The 13,212-nt window shown below is 42.2% G+C and overlaps 1 protein-coding gene across 1 annotated transcript in view; it reads right to left on the minus strand.

The window, feature by feature from the left end:
* LOC120064803 (CSC1-like protein 2) overlaps positions 1 to 13,212 on the minus strand; it is a 102,388-nt gene that overhangs the window by 11,904 nt on the left and 77,272 nt on the right. Inside the window, exons 17-20 of the mRNA XM_039015405.1 lie at positions 12,365 to 12,451; positions 11,386 to 11,451; positions 10,941 to 11,103; positions 10,752 to 10,857 (exon numbers count right to left, since the gene is read on the minus strand). Of these exons, the coding sequence (XP_038871333.1) occupies positions 10,752 to 10,857; positions 10,941 to 11,103; positions 11,386 to 11,451; positions 12,365 to 12,451 (422 nt within the window). The remainder of the gene's footprint in view (positions 1 to 10,751; positions 10,858 to 10,940; positions 11,104 to 11,385; positions 11,452 to 12,364; positions 12,452 to 13,212) is intronic.

The following is a 13,212-nucleotide window of genomic DNA, read 5'->3' on the forward strand; positions in this document are numbered from 1 at the left end:
CTGGCAGTGGCTTCTGATTAAATTAAATTTTCACAGAACCGCTTGTTGCAATTTCGATGAGGCTCTCTTGTTCAGATATCGGTCAGTGGACTGGAGGCAGGGCATGAAAGGGATAACGAATCCAGTTGATTGTGTCATCCATTTCGGGAAAGTACCTGCGTAATAGGGCATCCAACTGACTCAGGTGCTTTGCTATATCACATTTGACATTGTCTGTAAGCTTGAGCTCATTGCACACAAAAAAATCATACAATGATGGAAAGACCTGTGTCTTGTCCTTGTTAATGTAGACAGAGAAGATCTCCAACATTCAGATCATTCAGGCGAGAAAAAACATCACCCAGATAGGCCAGTCATGTGAGAATCTCGTCATCATGCAAGCGGTCAGACAAGTGAAAATGATGGTCAGTAAAAATAAACTTTTAAGCTCTCAATTTAAAAAAACGTGTCAATACTTTGCCCCTTGATAACCAGCACCTCTGTATGTTGTAAAAGCGTTACATGGTAGCTGCCCATATCATTGCATAGTGTAGAAAATACACAAGAGTTCAGGGACCTTGCTTTAATAAAGTTAACCATTTTCACTCTAGTGTCCAAAACATCTTTCAAGCTGTCAGGCATTAATTCCCTTGGCAGCAAGAGCCTCTCGGTGGATGCTGCAGTATAGATGGATGCTGCAGTGTACCCAAGTGCTGTCGTGACCAACTGCTTGCACGCACGTTACCACTCCACTATGTCTCCCTGTCGTGGCTTTTGCACCATCAGTACAGATACCAACACATCCTGACCACCAAAGTCCATTTAATGTCACAAAGCTGTCCAGTACAACTCTCCTGTTTTCCTGGTTTCCTGTGGTTTGCAGAAAAGGATGTCTACCTTAATTGACCCCCCATATACGTAACGGACATATACCAAGAGCTGTGCCAGGCCCGCCACGTCTGTTGACTCATCCAGCTGTAACGCATAGAATTCACTGGCTTGTATGCAAAGCAGTAACTGTTTCAAAACATATCCTGCCATGTCACTGATGCGTTGTGAAACAGTGTTTTTGATGAATGCATTGTCTGTATAGTTTTGGCCTTTTCCCCCAGCATTGTCCCAGCCATATCCACAGCAGCATTAAGAATTAAGTCCTCCACAATAGTATGGGGCTTGCCTGTCCTAGCCACTCGGTAGCTCACCATATAAGACGCTTCTAGCCCCTTCTTATTAATAGTATCTGTTGCTTTTATACACGTCTTACTACTCGAAAGTCGTCTTAATTCTCACTCACAAAACTCCTGTGGCTTATTTTTCAAATTGGCATGTTTTGTTTCTAAATGTCTGTGCAAGAGTGAAGGTTTCATTGAGTTGTGAGATAGTACTTATGCACATAACACACTGTGGCTGAGGAAAGGCACTACTCCCAAAATAAGTGAACCCCAAATCAATGTAGTTCTCATCATATTTGCGCCTCTTCGATGGTCCAACGTCCCTGTCTGTTGTTGGGTGCTTTCAGTAAGGGGACTGTAGCTCTTCAGCTGCATCAGATTCACAACTGTCAGTGTCCATGCTAGCTGGGCAAACAACAAATGTAGAATTACTGATGCTAGCATTGGATGTGCTCATGAAGCAGAGTTGGTACGTGGTGAGCTGGTATGTCTCTGTATGGACGCGGGCCATACTTAAAAAAAAAAAAAAAATCCATTTTCGAGCAAACAGAATGAGCAGCAGCTACGTTTGGCTAATTCCCACGAGAGAGTAACGGTTAATGTGATTGGATGTTAATTATTTTACTAGGCGACCTGTATATGACATTGTGTTATTTGCTGAACACTAGATGGTTTAATATTATTTTTGTCAGTGAAAGAGGCTACTCAGGCAAGAAAAAAACCTCACCCAAATGTATAGCCCCGTTGGAACATATAGATGGACTGTTTGAAAATGTGAGGGAAAAAAGGGTTTATTTTGACGCGCCCCCGACGGCATTGCACGTACCCCAGTTTGGGAATACCTGGTGTAGATGAAATGGAGGAGACAGGTAAAAAAAAAATATATTTTTAAGCCTTGAGAAAATTGAGACATGGATTGTGTATGTGTGCCATTCAGAGGGGTATGGTAGTAGGTGCCAGGTGCACTGGCTTTTCACGCTCAATGGTTTCCTGTGTGTATCAAGAATGGTCCACCACCCAAAGGACATTGAGCCAACTTGACAACTGTGGGAAGCATTGGAGTCAACATGTGGAATGCATTCCTGTGGAATGCATGACACCTTGTAGAGTCCATGCCCCGGCGAATTTAAGCTGTTCTTAATGTTTTGTACACTCAGTGTATATTAGATTTATGTATATGAAATTCATATCAATATACACTGCTCAAAAAAATAAAGGGAACACTAAAATAACACATCCTAGATCTGAATGAATGAAATCATCTTATTAAATACTTTTTTCTTTACATAGTTGAATGTGCTGACAACAAAATCACACAAAAATTATCAATGGAAATCAAATTTATCAACCCATGGAGGTCTGGATTTGGAGTCACACTCAAACTTAAAAGTGGAAAACCACACTACAGGCTGATCCAACTTTGATGTAATGTCCTTAAAACAAGTCAAAATGAGGCTCAGTAGTGTGTGTGGCCTCCACGTGCCTGTATGACCTCCCTACAACGCCTGGGCATGCTCCTGATGAGGTGGCGGATGGTCTCCTGAGGGATCTCCTCCCAGACCTGGACTAAAGCATCCGCCAACTCCTGGACAGTCTGTGGTGCAACGTGGCGTTGGTGGATGGAGCGAAACATGATGTCCCAGATGTGCTCAATTGGATTCAGGTCTGGGGAACAGGCGGGCCAGTCCATAGCATCAATGCCTTCCTCTTGCAGGAACTGCTGACACACTCCAGCCACATGAGGTCTAGCATTGTCTTGCATTAGGAGGAACCCAGTGTTAACTCGAAATGACACAACGACAAGGTTCCAGTTTAACAAAGTTTACTCAACTATATGAACACACTACAAGGTAGCCATTACACTCCAGGCTAGGTCCAACAACGAACAGCCTTCCAGCGCATGCGCACTCTTGACTGAGTGATAGCCCCGTAATAACAGAAATATAGGGATACTTAAAACATGAACTTAACAATCTCCCCCTTTTCTTTAAAGACAAATAAAACATCAACAACATAATTAAAGGTCCAAGTATTATTCAAGATCCCCATTACAAATGGGTTGTGTTACAGGCTGCCACTTTCCATTACTGAGAGCCTGTAGGAGCGAGAGCCTGTAGGAGCACAAGACCGGATGCTCCCTTTTTAGTCAGACAGTCAGCAAGCTGTTCCTTTGTGGTCGACCACAGAATCCGCTGGATTCTCTGTGCTTGAATAAGTTCCTTGATGCTGCTAATCTCAAAGTCTTTTCTCTGTGACAGACTTGGTTGACTTCACAGCATCAACTAATGAGTAGTTGTCAGTGACACAAACTACAGGTAGGAAGTGCCGTTTTGTCCCACCAGTGATAACCTAGCGAAGCATCACTGAAGACAACTAGTTTCAAAGAGTCATCTTTTCCAACATGCTGAAACTTTAACGTCACTTGTTGTGATTCCAGTTTACGAACAACTTTGTTTGCCTCATGAATGGTTTGTACAGTGGCGTGTTTTGTGTTAGATGCCAAGTTGCAACCATCAAACCAGGTCTACTCTGTCTCGCAGCCCATAAAATTTGTCCCATCTTTGACCTCAATTGACCAGCTTCAATTCCACAGAGGGGAATTCCTTTGTACGGCTCTTGAAGAATCCATGTGGATAGGTTGAAGATTCTTGATATAGCTCTCCTGTTGCATCAGTATTTTTCCATCAACTGTAATAAACTCTATGCCAACATAACAAAAATGATCATGCTCCTCACGGCCAACCTAGAAAACAGCTTTGAGGTGTGGAATCACAGTTGAAGCAAAGGTCTGTGAGCCACCCCAGATAAAGTCATCAACATGACAGGCAAGTACTCCAGTCACATTGCAGTCTTGATCAAGCCAATAGAAGACTGCAGGATCCACTTGTGACATTTTTCCACCTGTATTCAGCATTGTTGCCTTGACTTTGTTGTACCAGTAGAGTGATCCATCTGCCAGTCCATACACACACTTTTTTAGTTTCCACAGTGTTCCTTCACTTTTAGCTTCGGGCGGAGGTCGGATGTGAATGTCCCTTGACAGCTCTGTTCCCTGCAAAAATCCAGATTTGATGTCTATGGAATTAAGTTTCCATTTTTTCTGGCAGATCACTGACATCAGCAATCTGAGTGACTCTGAGGCCCATGTCGGTGAGTCTTTTGGGAGTTCTTTAGCAGCCAGCTCCTCAAAAACTCTAGCCACTAGACGTGCTTTGGGCACTATTCCAGTTAAGGATTCTTTAAGGGTACACACCCACCTTGTTGAGACGCACTTTTGGCCAATGTCTTTGACTTCCTCAAACACTCCATTTTTCCTCCAATTACTGAGCTCATCTAGCTTAGCTGAGTCAAATGACACGTCCTTTGTTTCAAGTACATCATCATTTTGAATGTCATTCTGTTTTTCTCGATTTTCCATTGGTTCAATTCTGATATTATCTACAAGTGGCAGGTCAGCTGACCCTGTTGTACCAGAAAGTGTAGCTGGTTCAGAGTACTGCAAGTTGTACCAGTTCTTGTGTTTTGCTTTTCCTGCTCGTCCAATGACGGTTGCTGTATGTGGAATACCACTTTCTCTGTCCGTGTATTTAACAGGTTGTCCAGTTTTCAGATTGGAACAACCATGTTCTCTTAACACATGTGGCTGTTGAATGTTTTCCTCATTTGAACGCTCAACAGTATTACCTGTGGCATGGTTGAAGGTCTCTGCTCCATTTCCTATGTCAGTTTCGGTGTCCATATCATTGGATGCGACATCTGGTAGGTTTGTGTCTGTTACTGTGTCCTTTTTGTCATTTTCATTAGGAGACTGATTCTCAGCAACAGCCCCTCTATCTTGTTGATCATTTACTTTCCGCAATCTTGAGTGATGCACCCTGACAATCATGCCTCCGTGCCTCACAAATATCACCACACCATCTTGACCAATGACTACTCCCGGTCCTTTCCACTCTTGACAGTCAACTCGTTTGTAGTACACTTTGTCTCCAGACTCGTACTTCTCATCATCATTATTCCCTGAACTGCTGAGTAACTTTTGAAGTCTGTTAACTGTATCATGTCCAAACTGTTTGTAAAGCTTTAACAATACTTTGTGTTTTTCTTTAGTGCTCATGTTCTCTGTGACTGTCAGAATCTTCATGTGCTCTGTGTCAGTCAGAATCTCATTTTTGCATGGACACTGTGTGATGTCTTTGTCTAAAATGTTTACACAATAGTGGCCTGAGGTAGTAAGTTCAAGAGTCACTGGTTGTTTAAACATCACTGCCTTGTCATTTTTTATGTCTAGTACAGCCTCTGCCTTCTTGAGGGAAGCTTTGCTTAATAGTAAGGGGATATCTGTAGGGACCACCTCTGTTTCAATGTGACACTTAGTCTGACCAATTTTTGCTGGTATCTTAACTCTCTTGGTAGAATGGACAATTCTCCCGTCTCCAAATTTGAAAGCTCTGTTGCTTGGTGTGTCAATCATATTTTGTACTTCCTTCATATTTAGTTCACTGACATAGCTATCAAGCCATTTTGCACCACACACTGTCCGTGTACATGCAGTATCAATCACAGCAGATCCTAAGGATTCAACTATAAAAATCTCAGTATCAGAAGCAGATTCATTTGAAAACAGTGTAATGTTACACTGCTCTATCTCTGTGTTTACATTTTCCTCTGTTAGTTTAACTTGTTCATTTTTATGAGGACAGTCTTTAACCCAATGGTAAGTGCTTTGACAAATAGCACATTTCGATCTCCTTCCATATGTGTCCAGTGGATTTGTGCCGGGAAATGGCGCCCTCTTCTGGTTATCTTGAGAACGTGACTTTTTGGCGCCTTTTCTGTGCTGCTCGGTGTAATATGCTGCGTCACTCACTTGCATTCCATCTGTTATTGGCGCGACAGACGTCTTTTCACCAAATATTCTTTTTAGTGCCGACTTCATAGATGCAAAAGTCAGCACAGTACAAGCAGTCAACGCCAACTGTTTCTCCCTACCATCTAGACAAGCAGTGTCTAGCAACTTGAACCCTAACACTGCATCTGGGAGAACCATGTCGTACTTGCGCATTCTATTGTACCTCTGTTCGAAATCAATGATGTAGTCCGCCATTGCAACCGAAATATCTCTCGTAACACTGTCAAAGTTTGAATATGCCTCGTAGGCACGGTCTTTCTCTTCTTTAAGAAATACAGAATCCAGTGCTGTGATCAAAGTTCCCATACCGTCATCCTTGTTCAAATCCTCAACGGATATCTCCAGTGCTGTATCTCTCGCTCTTCCCTCGAGCGATAATACCACCGCAAGTGCTTGCTTTTTCGCGTCCAGATTAGTAACGCGTGTCCAGATTCCCAGTTCATTTTTCCAACTTTCGTACGACCTCTTCTCGTCGAAGCGAGGTGGCACGTTGTAGTTAGAAGCCATCGTCTGCTACCAATGTTAACTCGAAATGACACAACGACAAGGTTCCAGTTTAACAAAGTTTACTCAACTATATGAACACACTACAAGGTAGCCATTACACTCCAGGCTAGGTCCAACAACGAACAGCCTTCCAGCGCATGCGCACTCTTGACTGAGTGATAGCCCCGTAATAACAGAAATATAGGGATACTTAAAACATGAACTTAACACCCAGGGCCAACCGCACCAGCATATGGTCTCACAAGGGGTCTGAGAATCTCATCTCGGTACCTAATGGCAGTCAGGCTACCTCTGGCGAGCACATGGAGGGCTGTGCGGCCCCCCAAAGAAATGCCACCGACCCACCGCCAAACCGGTCATGCTGGAGGATGTTGCAGGCAGCAGAACGTTCTCCACGGCGTCTCCAGACTCTGTCACGTCTGTCACATGTGCGTGTGAACCTGCTTTCATCTGTGAAGAGCACAGGGCGCCAGTGGCGAATTTGCCAATCTTGGTGTTCTCTGGCAAATGCCAAACGTCCTGCACGGTGTTGGGCTGTAAGCACAACCCCCACCTGTGGACGTCGGGCCCTCATACCACCCTCATGGAGTCTGTTTCTGACCGTTTGAGCAGACACATGCACATTTGTGGCCTGCTGGAGGTCATTTTGCAGGGCTCTGGCAGTGCTCCACCTGCTCCTCCTTGCACAAAGGCGGAGGTAGCGGTCCTGCTGCTGGGTTGTTGCCCTCCTACGGCCTCCTCCACGTCTCCTGATGTACTGGCCTGTCTCCTGGTAGCGCCTCCATGCTCTGGACACTACGCTGACAGACACAGCAAACCTTCTTGCCACAGCTCGCATTGATGTGCCATCCTGGATGAGCTGCACTACCTGAGCCACTTGTGTGGGTTGTAGACTCCGTCTCATGCTACCACTAGAGTGAAAGCACCGCCAGCATTCAAAAGTGACCAAAACATCAGCCAGGAAGCATAGGAACTGAGAAGTGGTCTGTGGTCACCACCTGCAGAACCACTCCTTTATTGGGGGTGTCTTGCTAATTGCCTATAATTTCCACCTTTTGTCTATTCCATTTGCACAACAGCATGTGACATTTATTGTCAATCAGTGTTGCTTCCTAAGTGGACAGTTTGATTTCACAGAAGTGTGATTGACTTGGAGTTACATTGTGTTGTTTAAGTGTTCCCTTTATTTTTTTGAGCAGTGTATTAGGATTCGGAATGGATAAATGATACAAGACAGATGATCGTGAGTGAATAGATGTCAAATTCTGGGAGCATCAAATACAATAATATCAAAACAAATTATCATCTTGGAGGACATCAAATGCTGCCAAAGCAGGAGTAATACAGCACAATCACGGTCCAAATTCGAGGAAGCGTAACAGTATTATGTGGAAGCGTAACAGTATTATTGTGTCACCTTCTGGGACTAAATCAAACCAGACAACACCACATTTCTCATAAATTAGCAGTGACCTTGCAGGGCAACACTGCGAGAAGGTTATCTTCTGAACAGGCAATGTGATTGGGTGCCTTGCTGGTGCCATTCTAGCCACCTCTCCCTTCCTGTTGCTCCTCTGCAACTCATGACCCGACAATGAGTCTTTCAGTACTACCAAGCAGACAGTAGGAGGAGACATTTTACCAGAGGTGAAGCAGACTTAAGGCGTCCACATCCAAACCAACACAATGTCAAATACTGTATGTTTGAATATACGAAGCAAATACACGAAATGGGTCAAAATGTAATTGAAATATGCTTAATATTACATTGAAAAGCATTTTTACTACACATATTACTTATGTATCACTATGAACTTATATTTAACAAAAATTATTATTTTCACTGCCGACACTCCCATCTTCGCTGGTGTTGGCCTGCCTTTCCAAGTGCAGTGCCTTCAGAAAGTATTCACACCCCTTGACTTTTTCCACATTTTGTTGTGTTACAGCCTGAATATAAAAATTATTGCGATTTTTTGTCACTGGTCGTACCATAAAACATTTAGCTATTTGATTTTGAATTTTATGACCCCTTAAAGTATATAAAAAAATATAGAAAAATGATTTGATAAAATATGGAATTTGGCCTTTATTACTATAGCCCATAGAAATGCATTGAATAACACATTCTTAAATGGCAAAAAAGACAGTCAAGTCAATCATAAGAAATAAGGTTTTGAAGTGTCTGTCCCTTATCTAGGAGATCAAGACAGCTCAGGATTTACACATATTTAACTTTTTGGGGTAGGCACAAAACTACCTCCATGCTTCCATTCCTTTTTTAAACCCGTACCGGTTACCTTCAGACCCGTGACACTTGTGGGGGTCGTGAAAATCTCCCTTTTTCACAGTGGGGTCACATTAGTTTGTTGTGTTACAGCCAGTGTATAAAATGTATAAAACTTACATTTTGTGTCACTGGCCTACACACAATACCCCATAATATCAAAGTGGAATTATGTTTTTACAAATTTTTACAAATAAAAAAATGAATGAATGAAGCTGAAATGTCGTGAGTCAATAACTATTCAACCACTTTGTTATGGCAAGCCTAAATAAATTCTGGAATAAATATTTGCTTATCAAGTCACATAATACATTCCATGGACTGTGTGCAATAATAGTGCTTAACATAATTTTTTTATGACTATCTGATGTCTGTACCCCACATACACAATTATCTGTAAGGTCCCTCAGTCAAGCAGTGAATGTCAAGCACAGATTCAACCACAAAGATCATGGAGGTTTTCCAATGCCTCGCAAATAAGAAGGGCACCTATTGGTAGATGGGTAAAACAAAAACCAGACATTTAATATACCTTTGAGCATGGTAAAGCTATTAATTACACTTTGGATGGTGTATCAATATACCCAGTCACTTCAGATGTCCTTCCAAACTCAGTTGCCGGAGAGGAAGAAAACCGCTCAGAGATTTCACCGGGAGGCTAACGGTGACTTTAAAACAGTTACTGAGTTTAATGGCTGTGATAGGAGAAAACTTAGGAAGGATAAACAACACTGTAGTTACTCCACAATACTAACCTAATTGACAGAGTGAAAAGAAGGAAGCAATTCACTTTTTGTCCTGAATACAAAATATTGGATTTGCCCCAAACATAACACAATACCGAGTTCCAATCTCCATATTTTCAAGCATAGTGGTGGCAGCGTCATGTTATGTGTATGCTTGTAATCATTAAGGACTGGAGTTTTTCAAGATAAAAAAAAAGAATCGGGATGGAGCTAAGCACAGGGAAAATCCTGAAGGAAAAGCTGATTCAGTCTGCTTTCCACCAGACAGTAGGAGATGAATTAACTTTCAGCAGGACAATAACCTAAAACACAAGGCCAAATCTACACTGGAGTTGTTTACCAAAAAGACAGTGAATGTTCCTGAGTGGCCGTGTTACAGTTTTGACTTAAATCTACTTGAAAATCTAATGGCAAGACCTGAAAACGGTAATATCTAACAACATATACCCAATACACACAAATCTAAGTAGGAAAGAATTAAGACTATATATGGACGAGCGATGTCAGAGCAGAACTGACTACAACCAATTTGACAGAGCTTGAAGAATTTTGAAAAGAATAATGGGCAAATATTGCACAATCCAGGTGTTGAAAGCTCTTAGAGACTTACCCAGAAAGACTCACAGCTGTAATCGCTGCCAAAGGTGCTTCTACAATTTATCTATTTCATTTTCCATACATTTGCAAAAATGTTTGAAAACATGTTTTCACTTTGTCATTATGGAGTATTATGTGTAGATAGGTGAGAAAACAAATATATTTAAACCATTTTGAATTCAGGCTGTAACAACAAAATGTGGAATAAGTAAAGCGGTATGAATACTTTCCGCACTGTATGTCTTAGTAAAGATACATTGCATATTGTACCTATACAGTGCTTTAACGTAGAGATGCACAGTAGTGCACATACTAATACTGTATGTACACACCAGGAGTGGGTAAGCCTGTTCTAGGCATAATGCAGAGTTTAGTTTTCCCTAATTTCCTTGGTGATTCATTCTGACGCATACAAAGAACTGCCAATAGGTGACCCAAGAGAGGGGAGAGTAGTCCTCTCTCCCCAGTCTCTCTTCCCCTACTCAATCGCTCACTTTCTCCCCCCTCTCTCCCTCTTACCCCTTTCCTCTCTGGGGAGAGGTGGGCTGACTCACCAAAGGGGACGATGATTGGACAGGTGATGCTGTATGTCATAACTACAGTGAAGACGGACATCATCCAGGCGTAGGCCGCTCCAAACTGGAATTCAAACGCTTGATGCTGTAGACACGAAAACATTCAGCATTGAAAAGTCAATTGAACTTGAGGACGGCAGCGGCAATATATTCCTTAAGGACTCTTACCCTCTTTACGTTGCGCCTCTCTGCAGAGGAACGGGCCAGGGACAGTCGGATCATATACATGAGCAAGCCTGGAATCCGCAGCAGGTCCATGGCGTTACCGATAAACGCTGAGGCGATGACATAGTTGACAAAGAAGGCTCCGTTGTCAGGGAGGAAGACACACCTTAAACAGGGGGAGGCACCACCAGTGTGATTAGATAGCATTTTCCATAGTACTGCAAATACATTTCACTGGTATTATGAGTAATGGCCTGACAAATCACACAGTAATTATGCTTTGGTTTCATTGAGAGAAACGCTGTTATGTACCAGGTAATTAGCAATTGTGTTGAAAGTACAGTACCAGGAAGTACTACATATTTTCCCCATAATACCAGGCAAATACCAGCTGTAACAGCAATAGACCTTAACTACATACCTCTTTTATAAAAATAGAAATACTTACTCAAATCTGACAGTGGCGTCAGCAAGGAATTTCTTATCAAACAGCCAGCGGAAGAAGACATCCAAACTGTATTAAAAGCAACAACAAAAAAATGAAATCAAATTAGCTTTCCTGGGCGGGTCATAATTTGGTTGAAATCTGTAGGCAGATATTGGTTGATTATTCATGTGCCACTTATTTGATAAACTAATTTGACAAAAACAGAGCAAGACCGATCTCCACAAGGCATTTGGGCCAAGGTGGACTTGCACAGCCAGGCACTGTAACTTCCTACTTAGGGCCAAGGAAAACTACTGTATTTCACCTGCTGATTTCTACGGCTAAACCTCTAAATCTCTTTCCAGGTGCCAGGTATAAGATTTGCCCCTACATTTACGATTTCATGTACAGTTATATTTCAAAAAGTCTTCTATGATGGCATAAGAAATATAGCAACAGGTTTTTGGGGTAATTAATGACATTGTCCAGGACTTTTGCAAACTTTTTAGCCAGTAGTTCTCAAAGTAGCGCTCACGAGCCATAAATGGACCCCCGAAAACTGCGTACTACGTCACATAAGTGCAGATATGTGCACCATGTCATTGCACTCTCTTGCTAGCTGTCACTCAAATGGCGAGGGGCTGAAACTCATTGGCAAAAGTCGAATTGCTAGGGGACTGACCCACGTGAGGGAACATTTGGGGAAAATGCCGCAGCACAGTTTCCAGAAAAACAGTCGCTTTCATACTAGGGATTTAGTGGCTAATTGAGGGAACACAGTAATTCTGCTCATCGATTATGCATAAACTACACATTGACACATCCAAAGCGGGAGGTTTAAAACAAAATAGCTAGTAGATGCCAAAGTTCTAGAGCATGTCTTTAAGGGATTTCATAAGGGATATTAGTTTAAAAAAGTAAGGGGCATATTACCTTAGTTGAAACAACCAACGACCTGCATGAAATGTTTTGCGACTTTAAAACATAGTTTAACATGTACCTGCTAAGACCCAGTGAAGGCAGCAAGAGGACCATGAAGATGAGGAAGGTGTAGCACTTGTGCATGGTGGTCCGGTTCTCCCCCGACCTGGCATTAAAAAAAAGAGAAAAAGGCCAATGTCACTGAAGGAGCATTAAATCACTTACATGATGATAATGGTCTATTTAATTTAGCTTCATGTATACTATGCCAGTTAAAAGATGAATTACAGTAACATATACAAGAAACACATTTAAATTAATAAGATACAACAAATTTAAAATCAAAATGTCAGGGAGTTGAGGCAAGAAGGGAGGTAGAATGGTCTGAGCGGTGGAGGGAGGAGGGAGCATCTTGGTCACAGTCACAGCCAGGGAGCTCATTGGTTTTATCAAGAGTCAGAGACAGGTCCGCGGCCATCAGCACACCTCGCTGTCCTCGACGTCCTCAGCCTCTCCTTGTGGACTCTGTAGGTAGCTACTCCTCTTCACTACTAATTTGTATTACCCACTTGGGTGATGCCCCGGCAGCCGCGAGCGCCAGAAAGCCATCGGTAATCAAAGTAGTTGTCCTCATCTCTACAATTATACTAATTTAAGTGTGTGTGATCTTTAGAAAACCCAAAATCAAGTGGAAATAACATAGGTCAACTGAAAGAAACCCCTCCCATATATTTTGGTGATTCCCAACTGTCAACATCACATCTGCACAAAGAGCTGTTGGAATTAAAGATCTCAGAACATAACTTTAAATGGCCACATGTACTCTAAACATCCAATGCAGTCGTTTTTATCTCAATACCAAATCATTTCTGGGTAACAATTAAGTAACTTACTGTGATTGTTTAAAATAAAATGATTAAAAAGAAA

Source organism: Salvelinus namaycush, chromosome 2 (assembly GCF_016432855.1).
Source record: "Salvelinus namaycush isolate Seneca chromosome 2, SaNama_1.0, whole genome shotgun sequence".
Classification (NCBI taxonomy): domain Eukaryota; kingdom Metazoa; phylum Chordata; class Actinopteri; order Salmoniformes; family Salmonidae; genus Salvelinus; species Salvelinus namaycush.